The 18,403-nt window shown below is 33.8% G+C and overlaps 1 protein-coding gene across 1 annotated transcript in view; it reads left to right on the top strand.

Annotated features, from left to right (window-relative positions):
* LOC107550157 (disks large-associated protein 4-like) overlaps positions 1-18,403 on the top strand; it is a 123,068-nt gene that overhangs the window by 64,213 nt on the left and 40,452 nt on the right. Inside the window, exons 2-4 of the mRNA XM_016231384.1 lie at positions 13,372-13,736; positions 16,347-17,210; positions 17,973-18,214. Coding sequence (XP_016086870.1) covers positions 13,443-13,736; positions 16,347-17,210; positions 17,973-18,214 — 1,400 coding nt within the window. The 5' untranslated portion in view covers positions 13,372-13,442. The remainder of the gene's footprint in view (positions 1-13,371; positions 13,737-16,346; positions 17,211-17,972; positions 18,215-18,403) is intronic.

Genomic DNA, 18,403 nt, shown 5'->3' with positions numbered 1-18,403 from the left:
TAAGTACGTTTTTTATATTTAAAGGATTTGATGATTCAAACGCGAGTTTTGAGCAGTGTAGAGTAGCGCTTGTAGTTTGTAATTTCTCAGATCACAAATGCAGACATGGTTTTATGTTTACGCGGCGCGATGCAACGCAACGCGTAAAAATGCAGTATAAGTCATTATAATTTGTAATTATTTCCCCACTGGATGCAACAAATGCCTCGTTTATAATGTTTATAAGGTTTTAATGTTTTTGAATCATCGTTCCGGCTGGACAGGGCATCATCACATTATGGTAAGGGGCGTAACATTTCCGTCACATGCTTGAGGTATTCGGCCAATCACAACGCACTGGATAGCTGGCCAATCAGAGCACACCTCGCTTTTCAGACCGATGAGCTTTGTAAAAAGCGACGCGTTTCAGAAAGGTGGGGCATAGAGGAGAAACAATAATGTACAGTATGTGGAAAATAATATGTTTTTTTAACCTTAAACCACATAAACACATTTCATTGCACCAAATACACAAAATAATGTTCTTTTTAGCAGCATCATATGACCACTTTAAAGAGAAATGTCTAAAGAACAAATAATATCGAAACTAGAAATGTATCTTGATCGTTCAGAACTCAGTGTTCCCAAACACCTTTAAAACCTCAAGAGCTTTGACTGCATAATCCTCTGCTATCTTTTTATTTTAGCTAATCTCAGAAATATGTGATATTAAATAACTGTATTATTCTTCTGATCATATAAGAGCTCTCTGACACACTTCATCCTGTCACAGTCCTGTAGTATTTCAGCCCACGAGCGGAGCAGAGGACCAGAGGCGTCCAAAACCGTCATCCTGCCCTTTGAAGTCTCCAAGCATTCAGCATCTTTGTGGATGATAATTATCATTTGGAATGGGAGGAGAGCAAGTTTAAGCAGACTGCATCTTTGATGATCTGTCCTGCAGTGGTGCTAATGACAGGAGTGTTGAGATGTGTGTTATAAAACGGATCAACATCCGTTTCTTTGTATTTCAGCTGCCAACACGTTTTCATTTCACACAGTGCCATCATCATCGCTTTAGCACGGTAAAACCACTGTATGCAAAGCCTATTATTTCTTATCAAATTAAATCATGTCAAATCATGAAACATTTCCATGATATTTCTAAACAAAAGAATTCCAATTCCATTTTGAGTCCAAATTCAACAATTTGCACATGGAGCCAAACGGAGATCCCCATATGTCAGGCATCAAACCATTTAGAGCCTTAAAAATGGAGATGCCAAAAGAAAAGTCTGTTAACAACAAGAATCTAAAAGTATATTGAGAGATCTTTAATACTTCTTGAGTTACAGGCACACACTTGGGAAAAAGAATAATTTTGGCATGTTTTATGCAATTGTTTTGATAGAAGGAAACTACTACTAAAAAGATCCTCAAAGTTTTTTTTAGTATTTAGTTGAACACAAGACTTATAAAGGATGACTAGTATAATTTAACAAGTTGCTAAGGGTCAGCAGACCATTATATATTATATGAGAGTAATTTTAGATCACTCTAACAATATATTTCACAATAAAGTAGGTTGTCTTCCTGGAAATTCAAGAAAAAATGAGCAGAGCGTCCCATCAAATTATGTTTTTTTTTTGTAAAATAAACTATTGACAGCTATTCAAAAATGCATTTATATTTGTTTTATTTTATTTTAGTTTATTCTTTTTAATTTTGACTATTGACAGCTAATCAGAAGCGTTTGTTCTTTTTTTTTGTAAAATAAACTATTGACAGCTATTCAAAAATGCATTTATATTTGTTTTATTTTATTTTAGTTTATTCTTTTTTTGAGTTTTTTTATTTTTAGCTATTCAAAAGTATCTGGTCATTTGTTTTGTTTTTTTATTTTGACTTGACAAATATGCAGTTCAGTCATGAAACTCGAGATGGCGCATTCTGACGGGGTGTTAAAGTAACTGATGATATTCAGAGAGTTAAACGACTTGGCACAAGCTGATTGGTTCATGCTGCAAATGCAGCCAATGAGCTTACTGCCTTGCATTTATATGGCTGGCTAGCATTCAGTTGAGATTCCTGCAGCGCGCTTTCAGAGTTCTCTGAAACCCTCCACCTTCCCCAGCTCCACCTGTATAGATCTGCTATGGGGTTATGCTATTTTATGCTATTATATGCTATTTGTGCAGCAGCAGTATGTCTTAAATACTCATGGCACCGTATCACCATATGCATTGGCAGTAGCAAGTTCCTGTACTTGCTTGCAGCAGCAGCAATAATCTACAGCAATAACCAACAGCAGCAGCAATTCAGCAGCAACGTAGCAGATCTGTTCCGCAAAGACCAAATACATTAACAGTGTCATATCCATTACCATGCTAAAATGTTCTGAGAGTTGTCATGATTGAAATATTCAAAATGATCTGTTCATATGTTTTTTTTTATTTTTTTATTTTTTATTTCGTCAACAATTAATTTGTATCACAATGTACTATATATTTCTACATTGTACTGTACATTAAAATATCAAATATATCAAATATAAACAGAAAAATTATATTATTTCACTTCTTGCATTAAACATTTTGAATCTCAGAGCAAGTTTGTTTTGAGCTATATACAGTGTGTACGGAAAGTATTCAGACCCCCTTAAATTTTTCACTCTTTGTTATATTGCAGACGTACCCACTGTATTTGATATTATGCAAAGGCTGTGAAATAGCAAGAAATATTTAGCTGTATATCACTCAGCTCTACCCCTCTAACATCTTCTTCAGACTAGTTAGAGCACTGAAAGGAATTGATGTTAGACTGGACATCCATTGGCTCTGAAACGAGTTCGGCAAACAGAGAAAATTAGAAACTAGTGCTTTCTTAGTGTAACTCTTGCACTCTGAAAGCAGCCATTTCTCACACTTTCACAAACCGCACACAGATCCTGAGTCATCAGCCTCACGGGGACGTGTGACATCTCTGTTTTTCTGTCAACTTCTCCTCCCGGTCCCCCGCTGCGGACGGTGGGGCGCGTGAATGGAGGTTTTTTGCGGTCTGATCTCGCAGGGTTTGGTCGTTATGTCAGCGTTGGTCCATGGAGCTCTGAGAGAAACAGAGAGAGGGAACGTCTGACCCTGTGACAGCGAACAAACAGCCTCAGAGAGTGGCCCATGTGACCCGGCACTGTCAGTTTGTTTTTACACCATGTGGTCTGCCAATGTCTTCTGTGTTCCGTATTCTGAAATTAATCTCCAAGTGATTTTATTCTAGATAAACAACACATTTCAAATACACTATTGTTCAAAAGTAAGATTTTTGGTAAACAATTTTTTTATATTTTTGAAAGTCTCTTATGCTCACCAAGGCTGGATTTATTTAACTCAAAATACTATAAAACAGTAATTTAACATTTTAAACACAATTTAAAAATAACTCTTTTCTATTTTAACATTTTTCAAATGTATTCATGTGCCAGTATTTGAGTAGTCAAGTACTCAGCAAGGTTATTATAGTATTATAAAAATAAAAAATAAAAATAAAAAAACTTTTGTTGGTTCAAATAAATTAACTGAAATCAAATAAAATATAAAAAAAAATTAAACTTATTTTCTTTCAGCTATTTGCCAACATTTCTCTTTTTTTAGTTTATAACCAAATTTATAAATAGCTAAAAAAAAAATTAAAAAAAATACACATGAGTAAAAAAACTATTTAGACAATTATTACAAAATTACTAAAACTTTAACTAAAATGAAAACAGAAAATATGTAAATAAAAACTAATTCAAAATATTAATACAATTATAATATGATTTATACTAAAATAGTTTTTGAAAATAAAAATAATTTAAACTCTTGAGAGCCATTCAAAAGTATATGTTCATGTTTTTTTTATATATTTTAATTATAGTACATATTTAGCCATTTTTTCAGCAGGTAATAATACAATTTCAAAAGTATAATATAAATGAATATTATAAAAATCTTTATATATTTATTTATTTAATAAAGATATTTATATATTAAAAAATTTAATCCAAATATTTGTTATTTTAGAGTAAATTCCATTATAATTTGTATTAATATGCTGAATATTAATAAAGAACCCCACTGAAGCATTTTTTTTTATTTTTCTTAGTTTCTTTATATATATATATATATATATATTAGTGTGTATATTTATATACATAATTAAGTATATAATTAGTATTTTTGCATACACTGTAAGAAATGACTGTGAATTTAACGGTAAAAGACTGTAAAAATGCTACAGTAAAAACCTGTTTTTTTTTTTACAGTGTAGTATCAAACTGGGATGTACAAAAGAGCAAGAAAACAGTTACATTTATTGCATTCATATTATTTAGCAAAGCTTTTATCTGAAGTGGCTTACAGATGATTAATGCAACAAGTGATTCATCTTAACGTGACTGTGGTTTGTATTTCTGTGTCAGTAGAAGCTTTATATGAAATGTGAGCTGATGTAAAGTATAGCAGTAACTATAGTAGTTGTGGGTTTCTTCAGTCTGCCGGTGAAGTGAACGTCCTCCTGTCCTTCACTCCTGCTTTCCTCCACAGGAAGCGGATGAGAGCCGGTATGAAGCGTGATAAATGAGCGCAGCGTTCGCTGTCTGCCGTCTCGTTCTTGTAGCCGCAAGATCGTGCTCAGTTCATGACACTGATTACTCGCGCTAAGTGCTTGAAAATGGGTCACGGTGAGTCCAGAGAGAGTCATAGACCCGCTCCAGAAGAGACAGGAAGAGTCTCATCCTGTTGTCTGAAGAACAGCTCATAAAATGAATATACAATTATATTTTTTGAAAACTGAGATACACTACCATTCAAAAGTTTAGAATACGTAAAATAATAAGAATTATTATTTTATTCATTAAGGATGCATTAAAATTGATAAAAAGTGACAGTAAAGGCATTTAAAATGTTACAAAAGAGTTCTATCTCAAATAAATGCTGTTTTTTTTTTACTTTCTATTCATCAAAGAATCAGATGTCTTACAGTTTCCACAAAAATATTAGGCAGCACAACTGTTTCAACATTGATAATAATCAGAAATGTTTCTTGAGCAGCAAATCAGCATATGAGAATGATTTCTGAAGATCATGTGACACTGAATACTGGAGTAATGATGCTGAAAATACAGGATTTCATCACAGAAATAAATTAGATTTTAAAATATATTAAATTAGAAAACAGCTATTTTGAATTCTAATAATATGTCACAATATTACTGTTTTTACTGTATTTTTATTCAAACAAATACACCCTTGGTGAGCAAAAGAGACTTCTTAGAAAAATCTAAAAAGATTTACTGACCCCAAAATTTTGAACAGTTTAGTGTGATTTTTTTAATGTGTCTCATTTATATATATATATATATATATATATATATTATTTATTTTATTATTTTAAATGTATTTTTGTTTGTTTGTTTGTTAGTGTGTTTGAGCTTAGAAATCACTCTGAATGATTCATTATTTAAGATATCTAAAATTATCACGATCATATTGATAATTTTTGTCTTCATAATCAAAATGAAATAATCCGCCTCTTAAATGACTTTTATTTTTGGTTGATGTCACCTAGGTGGGTTATTGGTTGATGTTAACCAGTATCCAGCTATTTAGTCATTGTTTTCAGATGCTGTTGTAAATAATATAGTCTTTTACAATCTATATGGCAGTAGACAGAAAAATGTGTTAGCACTGGGACACACAGAGAGGCTCTGGAAGCTGAAGCTGACCTTCATACGGGTCAGAAATGATGCTTGTCTTAGCAAACACCTCCAACAATGTACACGAGATAGAGGCAGGTGTCTTTTCAAGGTCTGAATGTGTGTCAGGCACATTTTAATAAAGGCCCAAGAATTCAGTCCTTCAGCGTTCAGCGCGATCAGTGAGGAACAGAGGCTTCAGACGCGGCTGCTGTTGAGTGACGGAAGTCATTTGTGCAGCATTCAGATCCAGAGCAGATGCGTTTGATGCCTCAACAGAGCGCAGGAAGCTCATTTATTTGCTAATGAACTTCAGCACGACTCCAGCGCTTCATGTGCGCTGCCATCCTCAGAGGAAAATTATGTGACGATAGGAAGGAGTTCTGTCATCTTTTACTCATCCTCATTCTGACCTCAAATGACTTGCTTTCTTTTATTTGCTTTTTATTGTTTGCAACACAAAATGAGACGTTAAGCAGCACAGGGACGACACTGAGGTCAATACGTGAGGACAAAATCTTCATTTTTTTGGGTGAACTATTGATTTAAACTGTGAGAGGGTTGTGATTTATTGAATTTTGTTTATATTGAGATATATAATATAAATTAAATCAATTATAATATTTGTTAAAATTAATATTTGATTAATATTTTTGTTAGAATAATAATATTTATTTGTACACATTTGGCTATAAATGCATAAAAAACATTAGATGAAATAATAATAATAATACATAAATAAAAATATTTGTAAATGTATATTACTAGTAACATTTTTTAAGAATATTACATATTAACAATATGTTCTCGTTGTGTGTGTGTGTGTGTGTGTGTGTGTGTGTGTGTGTGTACAATAGTAGTAGTAGTAATAATAATAATAAATATATTTGTAAATGTATGTTATTAATAACTGAACAATGTTTTTATATTTATATACTGACATATTCAGTATATTTCTATAATGTGTTATATAATTTTATAATAAATTACATTAAATACATGTTATACTTAATTATTTATAATAAATAATCATTTTAATTATGATATATGTCAATATTAATTGTATATAATTATGTCATATAATATTTAATACATTTGTGCAATTAACAAATCATAATTATAAATTATATAATATGTAAATATTAATTGTGTATATCATAATATATAGTACAATTTAGAAAAACTATAATTTAGCAATTATAAATTGATGATATAATAACAAATATAATTAAATATATTATAATAAATTGTAATATATATATAATTATTAATTATATAATATATAAAATGTATACTTAAATAATATACTTTATTAAAATGATGTAATATATAATCTATAAATATCAAGTATAAATATAAATTATGCATTTAGAAAAACTGTACATTCAGTAATAAATTATAAATTTTATTATATAATATATAAAATATATAACACTTTATTAAATACTGTCCTTTATTAAAATTGTGTATTAATATAATATATTAATATTGTTGCAAATTGATTATAATTCATCTTTTCAATCTTTAATGTTATAATTTATTATTAAATTATAAATGAAATATTACATTTTTATTTGATCAAAGCACAATAGTATCTCTAGTGAAAAACCTACTGTACTTCAGCAACTCAAAATGAAGATTATAACTGAAATATGAAAGCCAAAGAGAAGTTTAGCTTTAAGCACTCAGCGTCTGATCAGTGAGCTCTGGGTCGGTGTCCTGAAAGGGAATGATCTCAGTTCATCAATCGTTTGGAAACGCTCATCATCTGCTTATGCTAATGATAAGCACTGATCTGGACACAGCTGCTTCTGCAGACTCTGCTCTTCCTCATTAGAATAAGCTGAGGAGTTTTAGCCGCCCTGGATCTGTCATTATCTCACAGTCCTGTTCTATAATTTCCCAGGTTCCTATTTAGTTTGTTAAACGCAGCCCATAGATCCATCAAAGGGCCGTTAATGACTTTCTGAAGCTGACAGGTCCACGTAAGGCTTTAATCGTCTCCAGAGGGCAGAACTGCTTTAAATGACCGGCCGCAGATGCTCCATCTTCCTTCACACACGGTCAGCCGTACAACATTTTAATGAGGGATTCCTCAGGGTTTCATCCATCGTCTGTGCTCAGGGGGCGGGTCAGAGGTGGAGGGGCGTGGCCTGTTGGGCTTGAGTGGGAGGGGTTACGTAACTGGGCTCCAGGATTATATTTTGACTGGTTAGCACAGAAGACTGATCATTGAGATATCTTTAAAGTTTGTATGAATGTTTTGAATTAGTTTACATTTTTATATTTTCAGTTGAAATTTTCATTTTAGTTAACGTTTTAGTTGGATTTTATTGGTTTTGTTTTTTTATTAATATTTTCAACTAATTTTGATATTTTATGTTTTCATTTTAACTTTAGTTAAAGTTTTAGTCGTTCTGTTTCTGTCATTTTAGTAGGTTTCTTTTAAAGTCTATATAGTTTTTATTACTATTTAGATTTTATTACTATATTATTAGATTTTTTGTAACTATTAATGTGTTTGTTTTTTTGTCATGTGTAGTTGTTATTGTTTTTTAAGATATGTCTACAGTATATAGTTTTTATTTATATTTTGATTAGTTTTATATATTTATATATTGTTTGTAATAATGTTAGTTAAAGTTCTAGTAATTTTGCTGTTTTGTCGTTTTTATGTTTTATTTTATTTTAATTTTTTGATGTCTTTAAGGTTTTTATTAATATGTAGAATTTTTTTTTATTTTTCTAATTTCATATCAGTTTTAGTTAAAGTTTTTAAAGTCATTTTTATTTATTTTTATTTTTTTGTTTAGGTAGTTTGTATTAATTTTATTTCAGTTTTTGTTATTTTAGTACATCAAGGTAAACTAAACAAAAATCAGAAATGTTGCATTGGCAGCTAGCTGAAATAAAATACACACATATATATATATATATATATTATTTTAAGTAACGAAATGTTTTAATGGTTTACTAGTGATCAGTTTGTTTGGAGCGCTCTTAAAAGTGTGAAATGTATTTTTTCCCTGTCTGATTCTTATTACAGTGCTTATGAAATAATAAGTGAATCACTATGCATCATGGCATAATAAGTGTTTCAAATGCTGGTAAGCTGCATTGTGCACTTGTACCGTACGCGCACTCACTAGGTTCCATGCTTTATTCAACAAGCAAAATCAAGGTTACAGTCTCAGAAAAGTCGCAGTCGCAGTTTTTTATGAAATTGGGTGGATGGTCAAGTTGATAGCATTGCATTGTTGGATATATATATAGTGGGCTTTGTTGTTTACTACAAACTTCAGCAAATGTAGCAGGCCATCTGGATATTGTATGCATACAGTAAATGTGCCTGCTGTACAGACATATTACAGTAGTGTGATAGTGTGCTGTTTGACACTCTGGCTCAGTGCTGTAGTTGTTCCTGATGTGGTTGTGTTTCCAGTAGAGGACAGAGATGAGCGCTGGGTCAGTAACCACACTGTGATCTGAGGAAGGCGAGACGTCCCGCTGCTGCATGTCCTGCTTTAAATTCAGCTTTGGGCTTCAGTGTAGTGAGGCTTTTCGAGGTAAAACCGCACTGAATGGATTTAGATGAAACACTTTCCAAAGGTGATTGTCATTTGGCTTATTTTGCTGTTTTGGTTTCATTCACATCATGCAAAACATTCATGCATATTTTAAAAGTAAATATTTTGATTATAGATGCTAATTTTGTTTTCACATATCTCACATAGCCAGACTTTTAAAATGCTTCATAAAGTCTAGTTCATAATGTAAATAATTAACTATAATTATTTTATTATAAAGTAATATTGATATATCATTCTTATTAATTAATTAATTAATTAAAGAATTAACAGTCTAGTTAATAAATAATAAATATTTAGATTATAAGTGGTCATTTATTACAGTTAATTCAAAAAATATCTTAAAATGTAAAAATGTTGTTATAAAATGTAATATGTTAAATGATTTTAAATAAATATATTTGCTTCTAAAGCCACTTTTTGAGTCTTTAATGCTTTTATCTGTGACATTAATGTATTTGAATATGTTTGAGTCCATTAAAAATAAATAGTTGTAATTATTATTTTTGAGCCCCTAAATAATTCATGTTTCACATAGCCATATTTGACATGCATAAATAAATAAATATATTATAGCATATTCTTTTATATTTTCTGTTTTCACTTTAAAGTTTTAGTAATTTATTATTTATTAATGGTAGTTTATTTAGTTTTAGTTATTTGAGTACTTCAACATTAAATGAAAATGAGCATTTATGGCATGGCATTTTCATCTACTGGATATTTTAATTTAATTTCAATTTCAGTTTTATTTCAATTAATTTATATATATATATATACATACATACATATACAGACAACATTTCAAGACAACAGTTAAATTTTTTTAAGTTTAACATTTTTATCTACTAATTGTTTAATTTTACTTGTTTTATTTCAATTAACAAAATAGTTTTTTTTTATTATATGCTACTTAATGTGTTAATGTTGTCAAATTAATCAATTATGAAAAAAATAATACATTTCAGCTATAAAGCAGCTCAATTGTTATTATTCAGCTTAATTCGATTCAGATTTTGCTCTAATGCTGTAGTGTCAGTGCATTAAATCTTAAGTGCATTAATCTTACTGAATATGAATCGTCTTTTAAACCCCATAAGGCATAAAGGTGAGTAAATGGCAGCAGAATTTTCATTTCAACCTTTAAGCAAACCGCAAGCGACACAATGAAGGTCACTGGAGTGACATTTCCTCGTGAGAGTTTCACATTTCACACACGAAACATGCGTTTTGATTTCTTTTATTTTCAGCCAGGCATCAGGACCCCAGTTGGTGGCTTTCAAAGCACGCAAAATGACTGTCAACTAACTCGTTTCCTCGTAGCAAACGCGCGTGAGGTGTTTGTAATGGCCTCGGGTTGCGAGCGTGAGTGGTGACGGCGCTCCTCCGGGGGCCCGTTCGTTCGGGAGGAGGTGCAGCTGCGGGCTGAATGCTAACGAGCTGTTCAGGCTCTTTGACGGCGCCGTGACTCATCGCGTGGCCCCATTGAGAGCAGTGATGACAGATGAAAACAGCTATGTTTAGCATGCCAATAGAGCTCTTTGTGAGGTTTTGTGAATGGCGCTGCGATCTGCGGAGACGTTTGAGTCGATGTCTCGGGCGATTCGGCTCACGATGAGTGTGTGACTTTCACATATCCAGCTCCAGATGAATGTCGATGGGCGAAGAGCGACTCACAGATGATGAAGATGCTGGTTTCATGAGCCTCACAGGCACGAGTAGAATAGTGTGAATGTGAGCATGAGAGAGTTTGATTGGGAAGAATTTGCATGTAGACTATAGAAACCTGCTGTTCACTGTTTGAAATAATGAAGAAATACAATGCAAAAAATTTTGGTTTTGTCTTGTTTTCTGTTACAAAAACCACAATCTAAAAAATCAAGATATGTTTACTTGAGATGGAATATATGTTTTAGATATTATGGAGTCATTCACAGAACTCATCTTTGCTTCTAAAAAACGCGAGACGCGAAAATGCGTTTTCGTTTTAAAACCTCGTCTACACTGGCGTTTTCACTGCGTTTCATAAACGATCCCGTCCCCACTACACAACCGAAAACGCATGTCACATGACCATTCCTGCACACTGGGCATGCGCGTAAAAGTGTAAACAGTAAGTTGGTTGCTAGTCACTGGCAGGTACAACAATGAGCATGATGGCGAGTGGGGATGTAACGATTCACTCGACTCACGATTCGATTCACGATTTTGATTTCACGATTCGATTTTCTCTCAATTTTTTTTTACAAATTGAGATTGAAGACAGTAAATTTGTTATTAGGCTATTGCGGCACGTTGCTTTGTGAAATTGAAATATAACAAAACTAAATTGAAATTTTAAATCAAACCCCAAATCAAACAAGTAAGTTACACAAATAAAAGAAATCTCTTAATATGAACAAACTAAGGCTTTGTCTGTGCTCTTTCCATTTAAAATTAGAGGCAACCACTGGATTTTAATCTTGATCCAAACAAAGATGCAGCATGAGTAGTTTTTAATCTCTGAATTTGAAATTTGAAGCAAAAGCAAAATGGTCTGACTTTAGTTTTGTGAAACGATGCTACATAAAACACTTCTGAAGGAAATGAGACGAGCTGAATGAGACACAGATTCACTCTCTGACAGCAGGTGGCGCTTATGAACAGCAATGATACAGTGTTTCCTTGGTTAACTCTGTAAACAAAGCAGAGCTGCGCTTATGAAAACTGCTTTAATATGCATTGTACAGAGGCAAGAGGAAAAGAAAATACCTTTCTTTTCTAAAGACATTCAGTTCCCCTCAGAGATACATTCATATAAACTCCTACTCCAATTGTATCGCGATTTGTTTGGCATCTCAACCGATTTGAATAGTCACATATTTTAATAGATTTTCGACCAGCTTGCAGTTAATCGCTATATCCCTAATGGCGAGGAAAAGCATGGACGTCTTTGTTGCCGATTGCTCTGAGCACAGCTTGCCTCGCTGTATACTGAATTTAGCTGCACAATGGCTGCTAAAAATGACAACGAAGCCAGGAAAGTTTGCAGTTCAGTCTCCATGTTATACGTTTTTCGAAAGTCTTCATTTTCGAAGGCCAAAAACGCCAGAGAAGTGTAAACAACAGGCGTAACTGTAGCAAAAGTTAACACTAGTGTAAACAGGGCCTCAGCGCGCAGGAAAAAGGCGCCGTCAGATAAAACAGTTGCCATGCCTCTTGCTACTGTAAACAAAAGCTCGCAACACTTGCTCCGCCTCTGGGGTCTTCTGATTGGTCCACAGTTTTGGAACTGAAAAACGCGTTCCGTGTGAACGGCCCCTAAGTATGGAAGGATAATCCGGACTATTTGCAAATTGTATTTTTAATTGCGTTTTCCATATGTGGACGCATAAATTGGGACATAATCCAAGCGCAATTGCACATCTTGCATTACCGTTTGCGTTTTCACTTTCGCGAACACACAGTGACTGCCAAATTTCAAATGGAAAAGCAAAGATGTGAACATCAGATTGAGTCATTTTGTGGTGCTTTTGTCAATTTATTTTTTAGTTTCTTTAAATTTTTAATTGTTTTAGTATTTTTAGTATTTATGAAACTTTATTTCAGTTTTTCAGTAAGTTTCGATTAAGTTTTTAAGAAAAAAAATGTTTGTGTACATTTTCATCTATGTACTAGTTATATTTAATTTAATTTCTATGAACAAAATATTTTTATATATTTTACTTGGCTTTAATTTATTTTCAGTTTTGGTTTTAATCATTTTAATATTTCTTAAACATATTTTATTTTAGTTAGTTGCTAATTCTCTTTAAGTTTAAATGCAATTGTTTTAAGTTTACATTTTTCATCTGCTAGTTATATTTAATATTCTTTCAATTAAAAAAGCACACATTTTAATTAGCTTTATTTTTATTTCAGTTTCAGTTTGAGTCATTTTAGTGTTTCTTTAAATGTATTTTATTTCAGTTAATTGCAAAGACATGAAAACATGATTGAAGAAAACCAGTGTGCACTTACGCTCAGCAGGTTCATCATTGCAACCAGCTGGATCTGAACTGACACGGACAGTGTGTTTCTATGTCTGTTCTGTAGGGGTCGCCCTCCAGGGCCGTCATCTCTCTTCATCTGGGATCATGTTCTAGAGCCGACCCTGCGCAGCAACCATGAAAGGCTTAGGGGCCAACCGTAGTCACCATCTGTCCGACACCTGCGACCCTACCGCGGGCCCCCAGGAGCCCCTGTGTCCCTTGGCCCCGGACCCCCATGCTGCCTTCCTCCTGAGCCCCACCATCAACCATTACGCCACTCTGGATCCTCACCTCCATCATTTTCCTGTTTCCACCCCAACGACGCTGCAGTCGGACTGCCTGCTGCCCTTCAACAACCAGCTGACCAACAGCAGCACCTTCCCACGCCTCCACTACACCAACCAGCCGGAGCAGAGCGACTACACACAGGTACTGACACCATACTGCATTTATTTGATTAAAAATACAGTAAAAACAGTAATATTGGGAAATATTATTACAATTCTAAATAACCTTTTTTTTATTTGAATTTATTGTAAAATGTAATTTATTCCTGTGATGCGCAGCTGAATTTTCAGCATCATTCCTCCAGTCTTCAGTGTCACATGATCTTCAGAAATCATCCTAATATGCTGATTTGCTGCTCAAGAAACATTTCTGATTATTATTAATGTTGAAAACAGTTGTGCTGCTTCATATTTTTGTGGAAACTGAAATACATTTTATTTAATTTAATTTTTTTAAGTGGAAAGTTCAAAAGAACAGCATTTATTTGAAATAGAAAACTTTTGTAACATTATACATGTCTTTACTGTCACTTTTTATTAATTTAATGCATCCTTGCTGAATAAAAGCATTTGCTAAAAAATTTATTCTTCTCCTTCAAATAAAAAAGTACTGACTCAACAAGACTGAACAATAGTGTAGATGTAAAATATAAAATAAATTTATAAACAATATACATTTGAATAGAAATCGATAAAAAAAAGCATGGAATACACATCAAAAATTATTTTATTCATGCAATTATTCATCTTGTCCATTATTTAATGCATTATGCATCACAATATAAATTCATATGTTTTGAGTTTAAAAAGGTAAGTTTGTTGACTAATATATATTTATTGAAATTCGTATTAATATATTAATATGAAAGGGTTAGTTCACCCAAAAATGAAAATCAGGCTGTTTTTTACTCACCCCGGAGGCATTCTAGATGTATATGACTTTCTTCTTTCAGACGAATCCAGTCGGAGTTATATTAAAAATTGTCCTGACTATTCCAAGCTCTATCATTGCAGTCAGCGGGTGTTGCAGTGCTTCAGTCCAAAAGAAGTTAAATAAAAAGCACCCATCCATAAAAAAAAGTGTCTCACACGGCTCCGGGGGTGAACAAAGGCCTTCTGTAGCGAATCGATGCGTTTTTGTAAGAAAAATGTCCATATTCAAAATGTAATAATCACTTTAATCTAGCTTGCGCTCACAGTTGTACACGGAAGCAGCTCCGGGCAGATGACGTATGAGGTCAGCGTTGCGCATGCGCCGGTGAATCTCGTGAAAACCAACGTTTGTTAACAGGAGCAAAGGAAGCAAAGTTTCCTTACTTTAGCAAAGGAAAACCAGTCTCCTCTCGGCTTATATCGAAATCCTCTGACATTAATTTTTACAAATCCTCATTTTGTACTTCTAATTCTTGACCGTTGTTTTGTTTTGATCTCTCTGCTGCGTTTCCGCATGCGTCACTTCTGAGCGGCGCATGCGCAGTGCTGAACTCATACGTCATTCCCCCGGAACTGCTTCCATTTACAACAGTGAGCGCAAGCTAGATTAAATTGATTATTACGTTTTAAATATGGTTATTTTTCTTATAAAAACGCATCTATTCGCAACAGGAGGCCTTTGTTCACCCTCCGGAGCGCGGAGCCCTGTGAAATACTTTATTATGGATGGGCGCTTTTTATTTCACTTCTTTTGGACTGAAGCACTGCAACACCCGCTGACTGCAATGATAGAGCTTGGAATAGTCAGGACAATTTTTAATATAACTCCGACTGGATTCGTCTGAAAGAAGAAAGTCATATAACACAAGCTAATTTTCATTTTTGGGTGAACTAACCCTTTAATACACATATTTGTATTTATTATTAATTATTATACAAATATTTGAAATTATTTATTATTATTAAACTTTAATTTAATTAATTTTAATTTAATTGAACTTTTAATTTAAATAATTAATTTGTGCATTTGTTGTCATAAATAAACAAATACATAATAAAATTTAAAAAATGTATTTGAAATGTTTGCATTTTGCAATTTTAAATGCAAAAAATGAATATGTATATTAATGTATATTAAAAATAATATGTATATTTATATGTGATATTAATATGTATGACCAAAAATTACAGCCAGTTGACAGTCTCTGGTGATAAAATCAATGTCAGTCAAACAGGACTTCATTTGAACTTTTCTTGACATTTTTTAAATGCTTTAAGATAATATAATAAATAAATGTGTAGTAGTAGTAGTAGTAGTAATAATAATAAGAATAAATATTTGTATAATAATTCATAATAAATAAAATATTTGTTAACAAATCCTTATTTATATTTAAACTAATTATAACATTGTGCATGTGTTATACAAACACTGGTATAATAAACATAAATAATAATAATAATAATAATAATAATATAATTAATAATAAATACAAATATTTGTTACAAAATAATTTATTTATATTTGAACTAATTGTAATATTGTACAGGTGATATACTGTACAATTGTTTGTATGATAATAAATACATAAATAATAAGTGCAATAATAATAATAAATGCAAATATTTGTTTAATAATTAATAATACCATATAAATATTTGTTAAACTGTTCTAATATTGTGCATGTGACATATGTAATACAGTCAACAAATGTACAGTTTTGAAATCATATTTAGCTCACACTTAAAATAGTAAGTAGTGTAAATAGTGTATCTGAATATTTTTCAATTAATTTTATGATGGTGTGTTTTGTCTCAGCAGGCTTGTGTGGTTCAGACCGGTAGTCGCTCCGGGACCCTCACGTCCTCCATGTCCATGGGCATGGGTTTGGGTCTGGGACTGGGTGCTCCAGCCATGATCAGCAGCGGCACAGCCACCATCTCATCCGCGGCGGCCGCCAAGATGAACCGGCTCCCGGCCAACCTGCTGGACCAGCTGGAGCGCCACCTACCACTGCAGCGGGACGGCTTCAGCACGCTGCAGTTCCACCGGCGCAGCCGCGGCTCCAAGCAGCGCAGCGAGAGTCCCAGCCGCATCCGCAACCTGGTGCAGTCCGTCCAGAAACTCTTCGCCAAGTCCCAATCCCTGGAGGTTTCGGCGGTCAAAGGGAGCATCACCGCAGGCCAAGCCGGCGATGCGGCCAAAGCGACCCGGCGAAGCAAAAGCAAAGACCCCGCCAAGACCGAAGGCACCAAACGCCGTCCGCGACCCAATCTCTCAGGCTTCTGGAGCTCGGATGACGGTTTGGAGGACGAGCCGCCGGCTCAACCCGCCACAGGCCCATTAGCGGTGGCGTATCGAAACCCTCTTAGCATGATGACGCTGGGCAGGGCCGTGTCGGACAGTCAGGCGGCTCCCAGACCGCATCCGCAGGGCTACAACACCATCGCGGCGCATTCGCTCAAATCCTCCAAGAGCAGCGGCGACCTCAAGCCCACGGTCAGCCTGCCACCCTCCACGGGCCAGACGGGGGAACACATGCTTGTGAAGAGAGGCTCGTGGTCCACGCTGACCCTCAGTCAGGCCCGACAGGTGCTTCAGAAGAGCTCCACCACCGTCAACCGGACCCTGCTCAAGTCCAAGTCCTGCCACGGCCAGGAGATGACCTGCAACTTCCTACAGGTAACACACAGACATGAAAGAAAGACAAATGGGAGAGAGATTTCTTAAGACTGTGACAAATACAACAAGAATAAGGCATAGAAGATTTCATAGTAGTCTGTATGTTGATTGTAATACCAAATAACCATTTTGTATCACTTTTTTATTATTTATCACTTATTTATTATTTTTTATATGTTATATATTAAAAATAATTTATATAATAATAAATATACCGTATATAATAAATAATAATAAATATATAAAAATAATAAATACAATAATAATGATTTTTAAACATAATATGTAATGTTATTACAAACATAATTATTATAAAATATTATATGTATTTTTTAACAAATATTTATATACATAATAATAATAATAATAATAATCTCAACAGCATTTTTCAAATATGTTTAAAATTTGTTTTCAAATATTTGTATAATAATTATAATAATAATAATAATAAATGCACTAACAATTATAGTAATAAATCCTATGCAAGCACAGACACACAAATATGAATAATATTAAATATTTAAAAATCAAATATTTGAACAAAATTGTTTACTTTTTTAATAATAAATGCATCAGTAATGCATGCAATAATAATAATAAATACAAATATTTATTTTAAAAAAGATACATTACTATAAATGGCCAATTACTACTATAAAGAACTCATCACATGTATTTTAAAGTACATTTCCGATGTTTTAATTGACATCCTTTGCCCCAGATCCATTGTGGCTAGTGTAAGTGTATTATGTCTTTTGGCAGGTGCCTGCAGGTGACTGGAGCGGGACGCTGGGTAAGGGAGGAGGCGGCACAGGTGAGATCCCGTGCAGGCGGATGCGCAGTGGCAGTTACGTTAAAGCCATGGGAGACATGGAGGACAGCGAAGACTCGGACGGACCTCCTTCACCCAAACCTTCGCCCAAAACGGCTGCCAGACGCCAGAGTTACCTGAAGGCCACACAACACTCGCTCAGCGAACAGCAGCCGCCGCTGCCGCCACGCAAGTGAGTCAAACACGCAATACCTGCTACATACGCACCATACACCAGCCACAACATTATACCTGCTACATACACACTACACGCCAGCCACAACATTATACCGGCTACATACACACTACACACTAGCCACAACATTACCTGCTACCTACACACTACACACCAGCCACCACATTACCTGCTACATACACCCTA

The sequence above is a fragment of the Sinocyclocheilus grahami genome, unplaced genomic scaffold (genome assembly GCF_001515645.1).
Source record: "Sinocyclocheilus grahami isolate Dianchi unplaced genomic scaffold, SAMN03320097.WGS_v1.1 scaffold389.1, whole genome shotgun sequence".
Lineage (NCBI taxonomy): Eukaryota > Metazoa > Chordata > Actinopteri > Cypriniformes > Cyprinidae > Sinocyclocheilus > Sinocyclocheilus grahami.
The sequence above is the reverse complement of the archived record's forward strand: the minus strand, read 5'-3'. Positions and strand labels throughout refer to the sequence as shown.